The following is a 19,313-nucleotide window of genomic DNA, read 5'->3' as shown; positions in this document are numbered from 1 at the left end:
ATCAGCACTCGGTGGTCCCATTCTGTGAGTTTGTGTGGCTGGGCAGTTGCTGCTCCTAGACGTTTCCACTTCACAATAACAGAACTTACAGTTGACTGTGCAGCTCTAACAGGAGAGAAATTTGATGAACTGACTTGTTGGAAAGGTGGCATCCTATGACTGTATCACGTTGAAAGTCATTCAGCTCTTCAGTATAGGCCATTCTCCTGCCAAAGTTTGTCTATTGAAATTGCATGGCTGTGTGCTCGATTTCATACACCCATCAGCAACAGTTGTGGCTGAAATATCTGAATCCAATAATTTGAAGGGGTGTCCACAAACTTTTGGCAATGTAGTGTATATTTAGCTGGAGATGAATAGTCATGATGGAAATCCCTGTGAGGCTTGCCTTGTGCTGTACGTATACACATTTGGGGGTGGTAAACAGCCTTAAGCTCTGCCTCAGGCTAAATCCCCCTGTGACTGAGTGTTTACTGAGGGATCCCAAGCCTCAATGTGAGAATAATGTCACACACAGTTGCATCATTAGCTTCAGCCCGGATGTTTTGATAGTCCAATAAAAATAATACTAATAAAAATAGTTCAAAAATTCAAAAATCATGTTAAACACCATTATTGCACACAGAGTGAGTCCATGCAACTTACAATGCCTGCTTTCCACATTTTGTTACATAAGTCTTATTCTAAAATGTATAAAATATTTTTTTTCCCCTCATCAATCTACACACAATACCCCATAATGGCAAAGCTAACACAGATTTTCTTACATTTTTTGCTTTAAGATAAAACACTCAAATGTCACATTTACACACAGTTGAAGTCGGAAGTTTACATACACCTTCGCCAAATACATTTAAACTCAGTTTTTCACAATTCCTGACATTTAATCCTACTAAAAATTCCCTGTTTTAGGTAAGTTAGGAACACCACTTTATTTTAAGAATGTGAAATGTCAGAATAATAGTAGAGAGAATGATTTATTTCAGCTTTTATTTCTTTCATCACATTCCCAGGGGGTCAGAAGTTTACATATACTCAACTAGTATTTGGTAGCATTGCCTTTAAATTGTTTAACTTGGGTCAAACGTTTCGGGTAGCCTTCCACAAGCTTCCCACAATAAGTTGGGTGAACTTTGGCCAAATCCTCCTGACAGAGCAGGTGTAACTAAGTCAGATTTGTAGGCCTCCTTGCTCCCACACGCTTTTTCAGTTCTGCCCACTAATTTTCTATAGGATTGAGGTCAGGGCTTTGTGATGGCCACTCCAATACCTTGACTTTGTTGTCCTTAAGCTATTTTGCCACAACTTTGGAAGTATGCTTGGGGTCATTGTCCATTTGGAAGACCCATTTGCGACCAAGCTTTAACTTCCTGACTAATGTCTTGAGATGTTGCTTCAATATATCCACATAATTTTCCTTCCTCATGACGCCATCTATTTTGTGAAGCGCACCAGTCCCTTCTGCAGCAAAGCACCCCCACAGCATGATGCTGCCATCCCCGTGCGTCACGTTTGGAATGGTGCTCTTTGGCTTGCAAGCCTCCCCCTTTTTCCTCCAAACATAATGATGGTCATTATGGCCAAACAGTTCTATTTTTGTTTCATCAGACCAGAGGACATTTCTCCAAAAACTACGATCTTTGTCCCCATGTGCAGTTGCAAACCGTGGTCTGGCTTTTTTATGGCGGTTTTGGGGCAGTGGCTTCTTCCTTTCAGGTTATGTTGATATATGACTTGTTTTACTGTGGATTTAGATACTATTATACCTGTTTCCTCCAGCATCTTCACAAGGTCCTTTGCTGTTGTTCTGGGATTGATTTGCACTTTTTGCACCAAAGTACGTTCATCTCTAGGAGACAGAACACGTCTCCTTCCTGAGCGGTATGACGGCTCCGTGATCCTATGGTGTTTATACTTGGGTACTATTGTTTGTACAGATGAATGTGGTATCTTCAGGCATTTGGAAATTGCTCCCAAGGATGAACCAGACTTATGGAGGTCTACAATTTTTTTCTGAGGTCTTGGCTGATTTCTTTTGATTTTCCAATGATGTCAAGCAAAGAGCCACAGGTAGGCCTTGAAATACATCCACAGGTACACCTCCAATTTACTGAAATGATGTCAATTAGCCTATCAGAAGCTTCTAAAGCCATGACATCATTTTCAGGAATTTTCCAAGCTGTTTAAAGGCACAGTCATGTATGTAAACTTCTGACCCACTGGAATTGTGATTCTGTGAATTATAATTTAAATAATCTGTCTGTAAACAATTGCTGGAAAAATTACTTGTGTCATGCACAAAGTAGATGTCCTAACCGACTTGTCAAAACTATAGTTTGTTAAAAAGAAATTTGTGGAGTGGTTGAAAAAAGAGTTTCAATGACTTTTATATTTTATTTAGTCCATTTTAGAATACGGCCGTAAAGTAACAAAATGTGGAAAAAGTCAAGGGGTCTGAATACTTTCCGAAGGCACTGTATATACAGTACCAGTCAAAAGTTTGGACACACCTACTCATTCCAGGGTTTTTCTTTATTTTACTATTTTCTACATTGTAGCATAATAGTGAAGACATCAAAACCATGAAATAACTCAAATGGAATCATGTAGTAACCAAAAAAGTGTTAAACAAATCAAAATATATTTTGTATTTGAGACACTTCAAAGTAGCCACCCTTAGCCTTGATGACAGCTTCGCACACTCTTGGCATTCTCTCAACTAGGTTCATTAGGTAGTCACCTGGAATGCATTTCAATTAACAGGTGTGCCTTGTTAAAAGCTAATTTATGGAAATTATTTCTTTCTTAATGCGTTTGAGCCAATCAGTTGTGTTGTGACAAGGTAGGGGTTTCATACAGAAGACAGCCCTATTTGGTAAAAGACCAAGTCCATTTTTTTGGCAAGAACAGATCAAATAAGCAAAGAGAAACAACAGTCCATCATTACTTTAAGACATGAAGGTCAGTCAATGCGGAACATTTCAAGAACTTTGAAACTTTCTTCAAGTGCAGTTGCAAATACCATAATGTGCTATGTTGAGTACCGCCACAGGAAAGGAAGACCCAGAGTTACCTCTGCTGCAGAGGATAAGTTCATTAGAGTTACCAGCCTCAGAAATTGCAGCCCAAATAAATGCTTCACAGAGGTATGACTGACACATCTCAACATCAACATTAACAAGGAGACCGGGTGAATCAAGCCTTAATGGTCGAATTGCTGCAAAGAACCCACTACTAAAGGACCGCAATAAGAAGAGACTTGCTTGGGCCAAGAAAATGAGCAATGGACATTAGACCGGTGGAAATCTGTCTTTTGGTCTTTGTGAGACACAAAGTAGGTGAACGGATGATCTCCACATGTGTGGTTCCCACCGTGAAGCATAGAGGAGGAGGTGTGATGGTGTGGTGGTGCTTTGCTGGTGACACTGTCTGTGACTAATTTAGAATTCAAGGCACATTTAACCAGCATGACTACCACGGCATTCTGCAGCGATACGCCATCCCATCTGGTTTGCGCTTAGTGGAACTATAATTCGTTTTTTAACAGGACATACTTCCAGGTTGTGTAAGAACTATTTGACCAAGAAGGAGAGTAATGGAGTGCTGTTTGAGATGACCTGCCCTCCACAATCACCTGCCCTCAACCTAATTGAGATGGAGTATCTAAAATCTCAAATATATTTTCATTTGTTTAACACTTTTTTTGGTTATATATATATATATATATTGTTTTTGGTTGAGATTTCACAACGCAGTGGACCGCTCACGTCCCTTGACCTCTCCCCTAGACCTACAGCACCGTTTAGATGTCAATGTCATCACTTAGCAAAACGCCTGTCACTCAGTCAGAGTCTGCAGAGCAAATATAGATATTCTGAACTTCTTCGAAAAGAGAGGCAGAAAAAGCGAGCAGGTTGAGCATGAGCAGGCAGCAGTGATTGAGAAGGCAGAACAGCCAGAAAGTCAAAGTGCAGCCACAGCAGCAGCAGGTTTAGCCACAGGTTTGTGCAGGGAAGGTGGTAGCTAATGCTAATAAACTAATGTTAGTGCTCAGCCTCCTTACGTTATTGGGTGTCAGACAGACAGTATATTTTGTAAATGGGCAAGCTAAGGATGATGATATAAGTCATGATATTAGGAAAAGTGTTTATTTCCAGCGAGTGTATTTGATGGGTTTCGTTTCTGTAGCTAGCTTTGCTGGCCAGTCACTTTGCTAGCTACTGGCTGGCTAGCTAGCTGAAATCAAATCAAATTGTATTTGTCACATACACATGGTTAGCAGATGTTAACGCGAGTGTTGCGAGATTCTTGTTCTGAGACTGAAGAGCTGAGAGAACGCTTTTCTGACTGAAGTAGTGCCCCCCGTGGACTAAAGCTGAACTTTACTACAACTAGATATTTAACCCTGTTTAAAATGGGCAATGTTGAGGTGGTAGAATTGAAAAAATGAAATTAATCATAGAGGTCTTATTCCATTCTACAGGTAAACATGCTTGTCTCATGTCTGTTATTTCCAACTATTTGTAAAATACTGCCAATTATTAAAACGGTTAAATTATTTGTATTTGTATTCAGATTATTACAACAAGTTATAACAATGAATTGAAACAATTGGACACTTCAGTGAATTAATTTAACAACAGAGTTTTAAACTGCCCGATTGACACCAGGAAATCCAGGTGTAATTTGTTTTGTAAGGAATTCCATAACTGTGGTGCGTTAAGACTAAAAGCGGATTTACTAAATGTTGTGGAGACAAGCGGGACCTCGAGAGTTAACCAACATTTCAACAGGGAAGTGAGGTATATTGGACGCTTGGGGAGCAGAGCTTTGTAAACAAGAAGGGAGTAATGAAGTGATCTACAGGATCTACTTCATTGAGCTTTTATTTGTTTTACTCTTTTTAATCACTTAGCTACATACTTTTTCTATTGTTGTTGCATTGTCGAGAGGCAAACCTGCAAGTTAGCATTCCATTGCACTGCGTACTCTTTTTATATCATGTGTATGTGACAAATAAACAAACTTGGACTCGAACTTAGAAGGGAAGAGGGTCATTCTATGAGCATGAGAAAACCGCTATACACAAATCTACAATGGTGTCTTGGAAGAGAGACACGTGATCATATACAAATGTTTTAAATGATTATGTTATATAGTAAAAATATTATATCTGTTTGGGCTTCTTGCAGTCAATTTCTTGCGGTCCACAAGTTTGGAAACCCTGCAGTAAACATTGTTCAATCAATTGAACACTCTACACAAACAACCGTTTGATTAGCACTCCTTCTATTACATCTTGGATATTTAATAGACTGTCAAACAGCATATACAACATGGTGCAACCATATAAGAATCACTACCACATGATTATTACAGTTATCCACACTAGATTACAATCATTGTTGCACGGCTGAGCCTGCCTCAAAATATCACAGCTGAGGCAGACGGAAAAATAACTTTCATCATGTAATTTCACGTCTGAAATTATGAAGTCATAGTCTCGGGAACATCAAAAAGGCGATATTAGACCCAAAATGTTGCGGATAAAACCAATAAGGCCCAAATAAATAGGGGCTCCAAAACAAATAAGGACTCCAGTATGCAGAAGGTATTTTGCTTAGCCTAAGTCACACATGAAGGATTTTAATGGCTCCAGTGGTTATCAGGTTTTGATTGTGTTTTATTCATCACTCTCACTACCGCAAACATTACAAAGCAATTCAAAAATGGCTTAGAAACTAAAATTACCTTTTTATTGAAACTAATTTATGTTTGACAATTGATGGAAAACAATAACAGGTCGCAACGGTCTCCTGCAATTTCCCTCGCCATTGTTGCCCGGCGGATCTGGGTAAAGGTAATTCGGAGAGCAAAGAACAGTCTTCATGGATGAGTGTGCAGAGCGTCTCGGGTGGGACCTGGATAAATATGGGAACTGCAATCGGGAACTTCTCAATGCTTTTCAAGAGGCTGTGAGCAGTGATTCGATTTGGAATAATGCCATACCTACCACAGACATGAAAGGAGCAGTTCCGCAAAACTGTTTGGGGGGGGGGAAAAGCTGCACAGACAGGTACTGTAGATATCACACAAAGACAAAACAGCTGCAGTCGAGCTTGTGGACAAATTCCCCTGATTTTCCTCTTCTCCCCTTTGATATTCCCAAACACTACTGAATGTTCCATTTTGTTTATTTGTATTGACACTGTTTAAAGTGGGGACAGTATGAATTTAACCAGTGGTAATTTACTGCAAGTGAAACCTGTCTACACAAAAATGGGCCAAGCTAGAATGAATTTGACCGTTGGGTACACAGACAGCGATAAGAAGGACATTCATACTGTATCTTTCTAGCACAGGGAACGACGAGACATTTATTTGATAACGGGTGATATCACAGATTTAAGAGCACCTATTGTTCAAATTGGATGAATTAACCTTAATTAACCTTGCACTGTAATATGCTCCATATTGTCATGTCACCTCGAGCAGCGATGCAGGAATGAAAGCTCTCTTTCCAGGGCGACTCAATGGAAAAGTCTTGAGCGTCTCTCTCTGCAACCAACCCAACCTGCTTTGAAACTATATTGCTGATTAGTTCTGCTCCAGGAGCAGATTTAAATGTAAAATTACTAGGCTCACTGATTTATGAAGAGGACTATAAGGTCAGCTAATATATGTCATACTGACTATGGGACAAGTCTATTAGGAGGCAGGCTGTAATTATTTCTTAAAACATAAATCTCCTCTGAACCCATGCAAGAACACACTTTTGCTAATAGCTATTTGAGACTCTTAAGCTCTATTAAGAAAATATATTCCTTGCAACTTCTCACAGATTAATATGAGATTTGGCAATTTGGAGTCAATTATATGCATCTACCTCCGCAATTGAACTGATGAAAAAAAAGGAATGAATGAATCTGATATTTTCTTTCTCACTGCAAAAAGAGAGATGCATTTTGTTGATACCACGCCATTAAACTGCACACTGGTAGAAAATCAGTACAACGTTTATCCCATTTTGGAATAATTTTGGTTGAATACATTCTATTCTGAACATATTCTACTACCTCCAAAACGGTTTGATATGCTATGGCAGTTCAAAGTGTTTCTACATTTCAACTATAGACAGTACTACTGGTAAAAGAGAATGTGATCTCTGGACTGACTGGGCTTAATTGTCTGCAAGTGAACTCTCCATTTGGAAAGTCTAGACTGCTTGACTTTTCTCTATCAAAACACAAATTTAATGAATGACTTTCCAATGTCCCGTGCATGAGGGCCCATGGAGGTAATTCTGTGTCTATATTGGTCCAATCTTGGTACCGGGGGATTGGTAACAAAAGGTTTGGAGTGGCAGTGCCGCCCTCTTTCATCTCAACACAGGATGGGGTGCTAGATAAAAGCCACAGACAGCCTAGGAAATAGAGAGCCTAAAGGAACAAAGTGGACAAAAGCATTGGACATCTAAGGTGCTGAATTAATTTAACAAAGTATCTTTTTGGGCATTATTTGGGATCGAGATAAAAGCCATCGCAGTAAAAAGAAGCAGTACTGGGACCACTTCACTGCAAGTGCAGGAGGCCATTTTTTGATCATCCTGATAAAACACACACACACCCACACACACACACACACACACACACACACAAAAAGAATGATAGTAGTAAAATTCACTGTGCCCCCTCCTGTCCTGAAAGCCAAAACAGAGCAAACAAACCATTGTTGCAAAAAGGGTCTGAAGAGCCAAGCAGAAATCCTTAATACAGTATGATACAGAGGAGAGGAGCCTCTGCAGAGTCAGAGCGGCCAGTGCTGGGGAGGGACTTGACCAAATGCATGCTCCTCGAGGCACACAGCTGTGCTCGTGCTCTTTTTGTTCAAAAGAAAGCATGCGGTCAGCCTTCAAGGGACATTTCAAATAATTCACATCAGTCGCAACAAAAATAACAGGCCTTGTATATGTTGGCATTGAACTACTCTTCGCCATGATTTCTTTTGAGAAATACAAAAGGAAATATATAAATAAATACAAATCAAGTGAGAAAAATGTTTGCTTCGTAGTATCAAGACTGGTTACGTCTTTCGATTCTATCTAAACATACACACGAGAGAGGAAAAACAGAAGACACTAGCAATACAATAACGTAGGTCTATGTCCATAATGGAACCAGCTAACTACAATAAATCACAGTTTGAATGTGACTCTTTATCCAATTAGCGTCCATTATTTTAAGGGCGGGATGACATTACACACAATGATCCAGATGAACCTGATGATCACATCCCAGCTATATGAGCATTCTAAATGCCAGGACAACTTATCATACTTCAACAAGGCTGTCCAAGCGGAACAATGGGATTCATTACGCAACCAACTCCTGGAGGTACGATTTACTACCGTGATGGGGGCAGAGCTAAAGGGACTGAGGGTCTTTTTCAATGATGTTCTACTCTAGTACCTATCGCACACCATAAACCACATATTTAAATAAGTTTGTCATCATGACTTGATCTTTGGAAGTCGATGTGTTGCTATCAGATATGACATTTTGTTGATGATGATCTGTTTTTGTTTGACATGGACCATAGTACTATATCTGTTGTTGCTAGTCTTCTCTACCCCTTCAGTTCGGAAAGCAATTTTGATCTTTTAAGACACTTTGGCCACAGTATCTCTATTTGAGGTATAGAGTGCGGTATTCTTTCTCCGCGCAGCAGGCTGTGTAGGGGCTATAGCTGGGTCTCCTTGATGGTCGAGATCCTGGGGAGGCTTTTGATGGTTTCCACATCCTTCCCTTTCCGTTGAACTCAGAAACCAAACCCGGAGGATTTGCAGGGGATTGAAAGTTAGACTCATCTTAGCACGCTTAACTTACTGCACCTGGGTTAACTGGATTTGACATCGCATCATAGAGTAGGTTCAAATGTGCAGTAATGACTGATCTTTCTTTTCATTTTGTTCTTATCAAAGAAGAAGCATTCAAAGCCACAAGGTGGAGAAATGTACATGATATCTGATGCAACTGAATACAGTACTGTGCAGATACAGTACCTGCATTCTATTAAGGAAAAAGTTTAAATAGCTGGTAGATATTTACCCTTCATTATCTCAGCTTACTGTGCTCTCTCTATACACATTATCACAACAGCTGGAGAGTAATGTTTAGGAATTATTCACATTTAAATGAGGGATTCATGTACTGTATATCCTCCAGGGCTTGTGGTCTGCTCTTGTGACTTAGTGGGATTTTCACACCATGTTCAGTAAATCTAGGATTCTCAAATCTCTGGATGAACAGGGCTCGTATAAATCTAGAGCCCAGAGGAAAAAAAGGGAAATAAAAACAGCAAATCTGCAATTGCACATGTTCTGTGAGAGAAATACATACGCGCTCTATGAATATAAACTAAAAACAACTAAGGACCGTTTTCTGGCAAAAAATACACTACCGGTCAAAAGTTTTAGAACACCTACTCATTCAAGGATTTTTCTTTATTTGACTTTTTTCTACATTCTAGAATAATAGTGAAGACATCAAAACTATGAAATAACACATACGGAATCATTTAGTAACCAAAAAAGTGTTAAACAAATCAAAATATATTTTGTATTTGAGATTCTTCAAATAGCCACCCTTTACCTTGATGACAGCTTTGCAAACTCTTGGCATTCTCTCAACCAGCTTCACCTGGAATGCTTTTCCAACAGTCTTGAAGGAGTTCCCACATATGCTGAGCACTCGTTGGCTGCTTTTCCTTCACTCTGTGGCCCGACTCATCCCAAACCATCTCAATTTGGTTGAGGTCGGGGGATTGTGGAGGCCAGGTCATCTGATGCAACACTCCATCACTCTCCTTCTTGGTAAAATAGCCCTTACACAGCCTGAAGGTGTGTTGTGTCATTGCGCAAACCAGATGGGATGGCGTATCGCTGCAGAATGCTGTGGTAGCCATGCTGGTTAACCAAAGACAGTGTCACCAGCAAAGCACCCCCACACCATTGCACATCCTCCTCCATGCTTTATGGTGGGAAATACACATGCGGAGATAATCCATTCACCCACACCTCATCTCACAAAGACACGGCGGTTGGAACCAAAAATCTCCAATTTGGACTCCAGACTAAAGGACAGATTTTCACCGGTCTAATGTCCATTGCTCGTGTTTCTTGGCCGAAACAAGTCTCTTCTTCTTATTGGTGTCCTTTAGTAGTGGTTTCTTTGCAGCAATTCAACCATGAAAGCCTGATTCAGACAGTCTCCTCTGAACAGTTGATGTTGAGATGTATCTGTTACTTGAACTCTGTGAAGCATTTATTTGGGCTGCAATTTCTGAGGCTGGTAACTCTAATGAACTTATCCTCTGCAGCAGAGGTAACTCTGGGTCTTCCATTCCTGTGGTGGTCCTCATGAGAGCCAGTTTCATCATAGCGCTTGATGGTTTTTGTTACTGCACTTGAAGAAACTTTCAAAGTTCTTGAAATGTTCATATTGACTGACCTTCATGTCTTAAAGTAATAATGGACTGTTGTTTCCCTTTGCTTATTTGAGCTGTTCTTGCCATAATATGGACTTGGTCTTTTACCAAATAGGGCCATCTTCTGTATACCCCCCCTACCTTGTCACAACACAACTGATTGGCTCAAACACATTAAGAAGGAAATTAACTTTTAAGAAGGCACATCTGTTTCTTGAAATGCATTCCATTAGACTACCTCATAAAGCTGGTTGAGAGAATGCCAATAGTGTGCAAAGCTGTCATCAAGGCAAAGGGTGGCTATTTGAAGAATTTCAAATATAACATTTCTTTTGAGTTATTAACACTTTTTTAGTTACTACATGATTCCATATGTGTTATTTATAGTTTTGATGTCTTTACCATTATTCTACAATGTAGAAAATAGTAAAAATAAAGAAAAACCCTTGAATGTGTAGGTGTTTTAAAACTGTCTGGACTAACATACTTTTAATCCGGACCCACATTTCCATTTCCATTGACAACAAATACCTTCTCTATAACAAATGATTGGTAAGTTTTCAGTCTAACACTATAGTCAAACTTGAATACACTGTTTAACAATGTATCACATTCAAAGCATGGCCTTTGTTATAGTTTCCACGTAACAACTGAACTCTGTGACTCAGACACATTGGATATATAAGCTATTCATCAGTATGAATTATGGGTGTACATCTTTTACATAATCACTGATAATGAATCAATAGAAATACTTATCAAGGCCAGACGGTATTGAGTGAGAGAGTGGCCCTCTATTCATCAGTTAGCCATGCCTCAGCCAGCAGACAGGACCTACTCCTCACCGGCAGCACCATCATCCATCAAAAGTTCAGAGAGGGAAGGGTAACGGCAAATTATTTGGAGCACCGCCACTCTCATGTAACCTTGACGGTCCAGTAGAATATCTAGAGGAACATAACTTTTTCCAACTGAAGAATATGTACCTATTGAAACTTTACACTGTACACTCTTAGAAAAAAGGGTTCCAAAAGGGTTCTTCGGCTGTCCCCATAGGATAACCCTTTTTGGTTCCAGGCAGAACCCTTTTTGGTTCTATGTAAAACCTTTTTGGGTTTCATGTAGAACCCTCGGTAGAAAGGGTTCTACATGGAACCCAAAAGGGTTCTACCTGGAACCAAAAAGGGTTCTTCAAACGGTTTTCCTATGGGGACAGCCGAAGAACCATTTAAGGTTCTAGATAGCACCTTTATCTCTAAGAGTGTAGGAAGCAGAGTGCTGATTGTTGTCCATGCTGAAATTCAGACCATAGTATTACTAGTAGACCAAAAAATATATCCAAACATGACTGCCAAATCATTTACATGTAAGCAGATGCAGTTGGTTTAAGATATTCCTAGATATTTCTGATAAGAAAGTCCAACAAAGTGCCATTATTATGCACTTTGAGATTATTCTTGTATAATGAAAAGCACTTTACACATGTAATAAATGATTGTTAATGATTATGTTTTATTTTAGACAGCTCTTCCCCTGTGCTCAATGTCACTTCAAGTTCATAGACATGGAAATGAGCAGATGGAAAACTAGCCATTGGTTTAAAGTGAGCGAGGCAGGAAGCAACAGTTCCAACATCAGAGGATTTGCATTCACAGAGCAAACAAATTGAACATTACATCAATCAGGGTGAGTATATCCTAAGGGTGTGAAGAAGTTGTGAGGAATAAATGATACATCCCATGAATATTAAGAGATAAAATTAATTCTGAATATTAACACCAGAATGAAATAAACATGACAGTTGTTGTACAAAATGGAAAAGGATTGATACAGTGTTGAAAGGGGCTGGATGAGATATACATGACAGTTGTTGTACAAAATGGAAAGGGATTGATACAGTGTTGAAAGGGGCTGGATGAGATAAACATGACAGTTGTTGTACAAAATGGAAAAGGATTGATACAGTGTTGAAAGGGGCTGGATGAGATAAAGATGAGTTACAGTGGGTGAAAGATTGTCAAAAACCTAAGAAAATAAATCTTCTTATTTAATCATCCTTTGCATTCTTAAACAATTTTTATGTTCAGCCAGTCATTCCTTGATAAACCCAAGGAAATTCATCACAACAATTATGTATTTAAAAAAAGATTACAGTACACAAGAAACATGATTAAAACACTATGCATGAGGTTCACGTTCAATGCTGATTTGAATATTTTTTTTTAACTTTCTTTACCCAGAACTCAATTACTGAATTAGGACGCAGAGCTTGTCCTTCAGACAACATCAGTGTGTCCGTAATGACAATGATCCATTTCCTATGGATCTAACTGACAAGGCTTTCAATATCTGTGCAATTAAAGCAAGCCAATTCAGGAGGAAAGGCAGAGAAACACATATCTCCTTGAAGTATTTGATGTTCATTGTTCTTGGTCTCTTTTTATTATCTCAACTTTGCAAGGTCAAGCTCCAGTGGAATAATCACAGAGCATATTTTAAAACACTAAATAGCCAACTTTCATTACGCTTCTCTGGAAGAAGATGGTATTGATTGAAGCCATATCTCCATAGAATTCATTTTAAGAGCAATAACATATTTCATTCATTTAATCTGCACATGGACAGAATGTATTTTTGATTGAGCTGAAGCGGGCTCACTGACGTAGCACACACCACCGCAGCCCCCACACGGGGTGGAACGAGCTTTCGATTTTGTTGCATTATTTTATAAGGGAAAAGATTTGTTTTTATTCATTTCCATGTCGGCTCTTTGCCTAGAAACGCCCTTGTCCGTAGCAAAGGGTCCCAATTTCAAACTCTCCAAAAAACGGTTTAAAATGTAATAACGGGCAAAAATGTATATTAACTGAAAAATTATAGGATGTAATTTCTTGGAATAGCCCTCTGCGACTTGAAAGAATATTTCTCTCAAAACTTTGATTCCTAAAATATGTGTCCAGAGATTTGGTTGACTTAATCAGGAATGAGCAGGGTCAGCTATACCACAAGGACCCCTTATTCATGTCCTCATTACATGTTATGCAACAAAACCACTCATGGTCTGTAAAGTTCTCTACTTTTGATAGATTAAAACAAACAATATTGGAATCACCATAGTGACAGCCATAATCTGTCAACTCCATCTGCCTGATAGACTATGGTATGAATTTTGGTCCAAATATGTCACATTTAATTAGGTTTTAGAGTTATAAAGCAACTGAGGAAAAACAAAATGGCTACTGTGTACACCACTTGAGTAAAGTTTTTGTCAACTCCGTAAAACATCAACTCTGTCAGATTTTTCTCTAACGTCAACTCTGTCTTGAGTCCTGAAAGATCTGACAGAATGGTTATGTTTTTATTGGGGATTTTCAATTGAATCATTTTCCATATTTTACAAATGTTGGTACTGAACTTTATTTTATGAGGAAAAAATATGTCTGTTTTGAGTATCTGTTGTCAACTCTGTCAGTGGCTCCGTCACTGATGACTAACCCTCATAAGATATTTGTTTTAGTCAATTTTCGGAAAAAAATATTGTAATCACCGTTCTGCAAAATTAAAGTATTTGCTATGCTAGACCTAAGGGATAATGTTTGCTTTATAAATGTTATTTTATGTTCTAAATCTAGAAAAACATTCCAAAATGCTAACAAAATTAGCCCTGGAGAATTTAACAGTGCTATAAAACAAAACAAAGACAAGTTTGGAGATGTGTATTACATATTTGAATAATAATATTTTTAGAATTAAACAATCATGGCCTTTAAACACCTGTTGGACAATAAAGGTCCTTCCTCGAACCTTGCAGGGGGCCCCCGCGAAACTGTGCTACGCCACTGACTGTACTTCACCAATTAAGAGTTATAGACTGGTACGCTGGTTACAGTATAAAATAACATTCATATATTACATGTGAATCAACAGAAAACCATTTTCAAGGTCAAGAACACAATACAGATAACATAGAAACAGGTAAGAAATGAACACATGGAAAACTATCAGCACAAGATTAATAAGATGTATAGTATATTGTGCCCAAAGGTATAATAGTGTCAAATCCACCAATTTCCTCACATAACATGATGCCATCCTCTGAGGAAAATGAGCTGGCCAATCAGTGGTCTACTCACATGAATATTTGTAATAACCGGTATCCGCCCACACCATTCTGTTGTTGGGGTACGCCCACACCATTCCAACACAGAAAAACGTATTTTTAACATACTTCATCATTTTTTTTAAACTCATATATCACTCATATTAGCTAGGTTTCCATCCAATTGGCAACAGATTTTCATGCGTATATTCAAAAATACGCATAAAGAAAATAGGAACATTTTCCCAACAGTGGTGTGTTCCACTAAACTGAATTGTTGTGGATAAAAAACAGCGCGTGACGACGTAGTCCACACAAAATGTTCTTTTTCACTTAAGTTTTCATGTTCCATCGCATTTTCAACTCTACCCATAATTTTGTCACAAAAACTGTTGAGTTAAATAGCAAATGTGCCTACTCTGATCCTGGCAGGTGTGCTCTAGCCAACAACAGCTCACAGATATAGTGCAGGTAGACTGTATGGGTAGGCTAGTCTACATGATGAGATTATTAGGGAAAAGAGCGAGTATAGTTTTATTTGTCAAACTGCAGTCAAGAATCGATTATCATGTCACCAGAATAAAACCCTTGATATTTATTGGAAAGGAGCATCAAGCTCCTCACTGTGCACTTTCACCACCCTGTAAAGTTCATCATAACCTATTTAATCTGTAGCCTAATTAACTGCATGGTTTCTGAGTCATAGTGGGAGGACCACACTCCACATCATCGCAACTCCAAGCTCACTTCGATATGATGGTTACTAGATGAATATTTGCGTATCAAGGCCTTTCCACCGCCATTTCTCGCATAATTAATTGTACCGACACAAAAAGATCCCACCATGTCGAACGAACAAACAAATGATCTGTCGGCGTTCATAGAATTGTACCGAAACGTCCTGTTTCCATAACAGCTGTCTTTATTTTTTTTATACGGTATGACTTTACGAGCATAAAAACTGTGGATAGAAACATGCTTACTGTAATTAAGTATAGGTCATATTTCATAGTAAATGGGAAACACTGGACAGTTACTTTCATGTTTCAGTACTTTCTTCACTGATTTTACAGTAGAATCTTCTCTAAAACATTGCTGATCATTTGGGATGACAACATGTGGCTATTGACATCAGGTACTGTCGTCACAATGTTGACATGAAGCTGAGAACCACATAGACATTATCTCTCATCTCGACTCTAACAAATTGTAGGATACACCCTAATAATATCAGCTGCCCTTTAAATTATTGTCTTCCACCCGCACCATTCAATCATCATGTGGAGTAAATTCATCTTTACCAAGAGTAATAAAGAAGATACATGCCTTAATATGTGACAACATCCCAAGACTGGTAAGGTCAGGCCCTGGCAATTGATGGAACTGTCACTGTACTGCCCTATAGTGACAGTGGAGTTCCCTTACGAAATCGAAATGATCCTGCTCAGGGGTTAGACTGGGCTCAACCAAGGGACAAAACAAATAGCGTGTGAGGGATGGAGCGGCCTTGTTCCCAACGTGGGGCATCAAAATTCAATCTGAAGAAGCCATCACTCACTTCACTGCCAATGTCGTCATTTAAGGATGTCCAATAACTGGAGGAGCAGCAGGGAGTATTGAGTTCTTAGTTTATAGGGAAAGAGCTAAATGGAAACCACAGTCTCCTTATCTTATTCACAATCTTGATGTCATTCTACTCAAGTCTCAGTCATAATGTCTAAAGTTCCTCAAAAATATTACTTTCTTTATCTTATTCTACAATAACGATTATTTTCACATGCTGAGACAAGATGATTTCTATTCGGTTTTATACTTACGGGGACATTACTTTTGCTCAATACGCTTTAACTGAACACCTTTGAGAGTCTGTCATGTGTTATAAAGACAGTATGTGGTAGTGTAGGCATTTATTGCTACTTATTTTGAGTAACAGCCAAGCCTGGGGAAAGTGATGGAGAGTTAGTTTTGTGCGTTGGAGTTGTGTAGATTCATGTTTAAGCTCTATCAGGATTAGGATGCACCCTGACAGAAAGGGGAGTGTAGAATCACAGCACTGGGAACTGCTGCTCCCCAAGGAGACATTTTCATGTTGATCGCTTTATCAGGCGGGACACGAGACACTATCACAAGTCCCAATGACATATCTTTTATGTCACATGCTTTCACACTGCTGGCTAGTACAGTTTGATCAGAAAGGGAACTAAAGATAGTTAGTGACTTACACGCAAAGGTTAGACTGGCCTCTCGGCTCACGATGGTCCCAAAAGAGTTGAAGGCGAGGCACTGATATGTTCCAGCATCCTGGTCTTTGTCCAAATGGCTGATTCGGAGGTTGCCTCCAGACAGGCTGTAGTGTGAGACTGATTTGGGAGTGATTGCGGTGCCATTCAGTTTCCACCTAAAAACAAAATGAAAAGCAGTCAAATCCAGAACAATTGATAGACAATCTGAGAATCCCTCTATTAACTCCATTCTAATGTAGATCATTCACCTTTAGGACAAGATGAGATTCTGACAGAGAAAATGATGATTTTACCTTCATTTGATTAATTCCTTTTCAATAAGCGAAGAAAGGGCTTAGCGTTAATCTAAGTAGTGAACCACACTGACGGCCGGCACACCACGGAGCAGAAAAGAACCCACTCAACAAGAATACACAGCCTCCATCGCCATCCATCTTGCTAGACACCCAGTCAAACAGCATAAAAATGCAGCTTAATCATTACGATGCAGCAATTAAAATTAATGACTAGCGCCCTGCATTCTGCACTTTTGCATTCTACACCAGGCTACAAGATTATCATTGGTGTTAGAGGTGATCAGTGAAGGATATAATTCACTTATGAAGGCAGCAGATTCCTCAATCCCTCCACATAGAGCACAATGGCCGTTACAATACCAAACAACATGGGGGGTAAAGGGATCGATACCTGCTAAATCCCCGCTATGGAGGTGTGAACCCGTAATTTACACATCACAGCGTCTTGACAGAAAAACGCTTTGATACATGTAGGTATTTTCAACAATGTCCAGTTCTATTACAAAAAAAAAAGTTAAAAACGGCATTTCACATATGAGTAAGCATGATAGGTATTCTTAATCACTTTATTGGGAAATGGGCGACGCAAATCATGATTAGCGTCCAGGGCGATTAGTTGCTGATTATGTCTTTGGAGTGAGGAGAATAATTGATTGTCTTTATGGATTCCAAACAGCTCAACAAATAGGGTGAATTTGTCAAAGCATTCCTAGGAATATCTCCATTAGGTTGGTGTAGCTCTGCTTGAATAGATAAAAGCTATTTTATTGTATGATTTAGCCGAGAAAAGGCATACTAATAAAGAGTCCATTGTAAAAGGTTAATGCCAGGTTAAAAGCATAACATTTGACGTCAATGTCTTCGTTCTCTATTCATCTGGCATTTTGGCAACTACAAACCGTATATATGGTCTAGCATTTATACAAAGACTGGGACTGAGAGTTCTCTCCCAGGGCTTCGCTATAGAGGGGAGAACTCAGATCTTGCTACGCCAATTATGACTGAGACACACTCAAGATAATAAGCACCTGAACATGTTCTGTATCAATGCTTGAGAAAAAGGGAACATGTAGTTCACCTAAAAATATCTGATTATAAACATTCCCTGTGGCTTTCTTCTTATGTACAGAATACAATATGGCCATGCCGTTAAATACATAGTGATTATTGGAGTAGCACTGCTTGTACAAGCAACATATATAATGATTCCCGAATTCATTACCATGCCTACTCCACACTAGCCTTACAGTACACACACAAGTCCCCTGGTCTCCAGAGCCTCATTACTTTACACACACTATGGCAAAGGTCCTCCCCGACCGTCTGACAAGGCAACTCCAGCCATTCACTTACTTCCAATGCAAGAAAAACAAGTACCAACATTAATATTTTACTTCCCAGTAGTGAGTCTACTCTAACTACTCAGACGTTCAGAGAGAGAACCTGCAGTAGGAAGAGAAGAGGATCTAACGTGATCCTAGATCTCCAAGGGAAGAAGTTGCCATCAGCTCTCATAGCAGGCTGTTATGCGTTGTTACTAAAGTGCTATTTTTGTTTCAGAGGAAAAAAATGGTATTCCATTAAAAATGAAAGCACCCTATTAAACAGCTTTCTATTATTCTTCAACAGAGAGAGTGAGCAACATATCCACAAGGAAAGCACTCAATAGAGCCAACAATTTTAATTACACGTGCCCGCTAATTGTTTTACTGACGGTTATTCATTTAATGCTTTATCCGTGACTTTCTAAGACATTGAAAGAGAGCAAATTTAGGGACAGAGAAAGATATTTGATGAGTAATGTATAAGAGTGAGTTATCTTGTTACAAATCACAAAGACTGCAGAGTTCACTACCCTGCAGAAGAAGATCATGGTCTATCTATCAATGTGCTACACCGTCTCATTTTCACATGCGTTGGCAGGGTGAAGTCTTAATACGTAGCGTTAAATGTGCCTTTCAAAAAGTCCGGTTGACAGGAAAACATGTGCTAGCTTAGGATTGTCAAGGTCTTTTTTGTAGCAAATAGGGTGTATTGGATGAGAGCTAAGACTGCTCCCGAGTGGCGCAGTGGTCTAAGGGACTGCATCTCAGTGCTAGAAGCGTCACTACAGACCCTGGTTTGATCCCGGGCTGTATCACAACCGGCTGTGATCAGGAGTCCCATAGGGCGGTGCACAATTGTCCCAGT

At 39.2% G+C, this 19,313-nt stretch overlaps 1 protein-coding gene across 3 annotated transcripts in view; it reads right to left on the bottom strand.

Moving 5' to 3' along the window:
- cntn4 (contactin 4) overlaps positions 1 to 19,313 on the bottom strand; it is a 169,907-nt gene that overhangs the window by 104,397 nt on the left and 46,197 nt on the right. For all 3 annotated transcript variants that reach the window (XM_029694672.1, XM_029694674.1, XM_029694673.1), the window contains one exon: positions 16,807 to 16,982. In XM_029694672.1, coding sequence (XP_029550532.1) covers positions 16,807 to 16,982 — 176 coding nt within the window. The remainder of the gene's footprint in view (positions 1 to 16,806; positions 16,983 to 19,313) is intronic.

The sequence above is a fragment of the Salmo trutta genome, chromosome 16 (assembly GCF_901001165.1).
Source record: "Salmo trutta chromosome 16, fSalTru1.1, whole genome shotgun sequence".
Classification (NCBI taxonomy): Eukaryota; Metazoa; Chordata; class Actinopteri; order Salmoniformes; family Salmonidae; genus Salmo; species Salmo trutta.
This window is presented reverse-complemented; position numbering and strand designations above follow the sequence as displayed.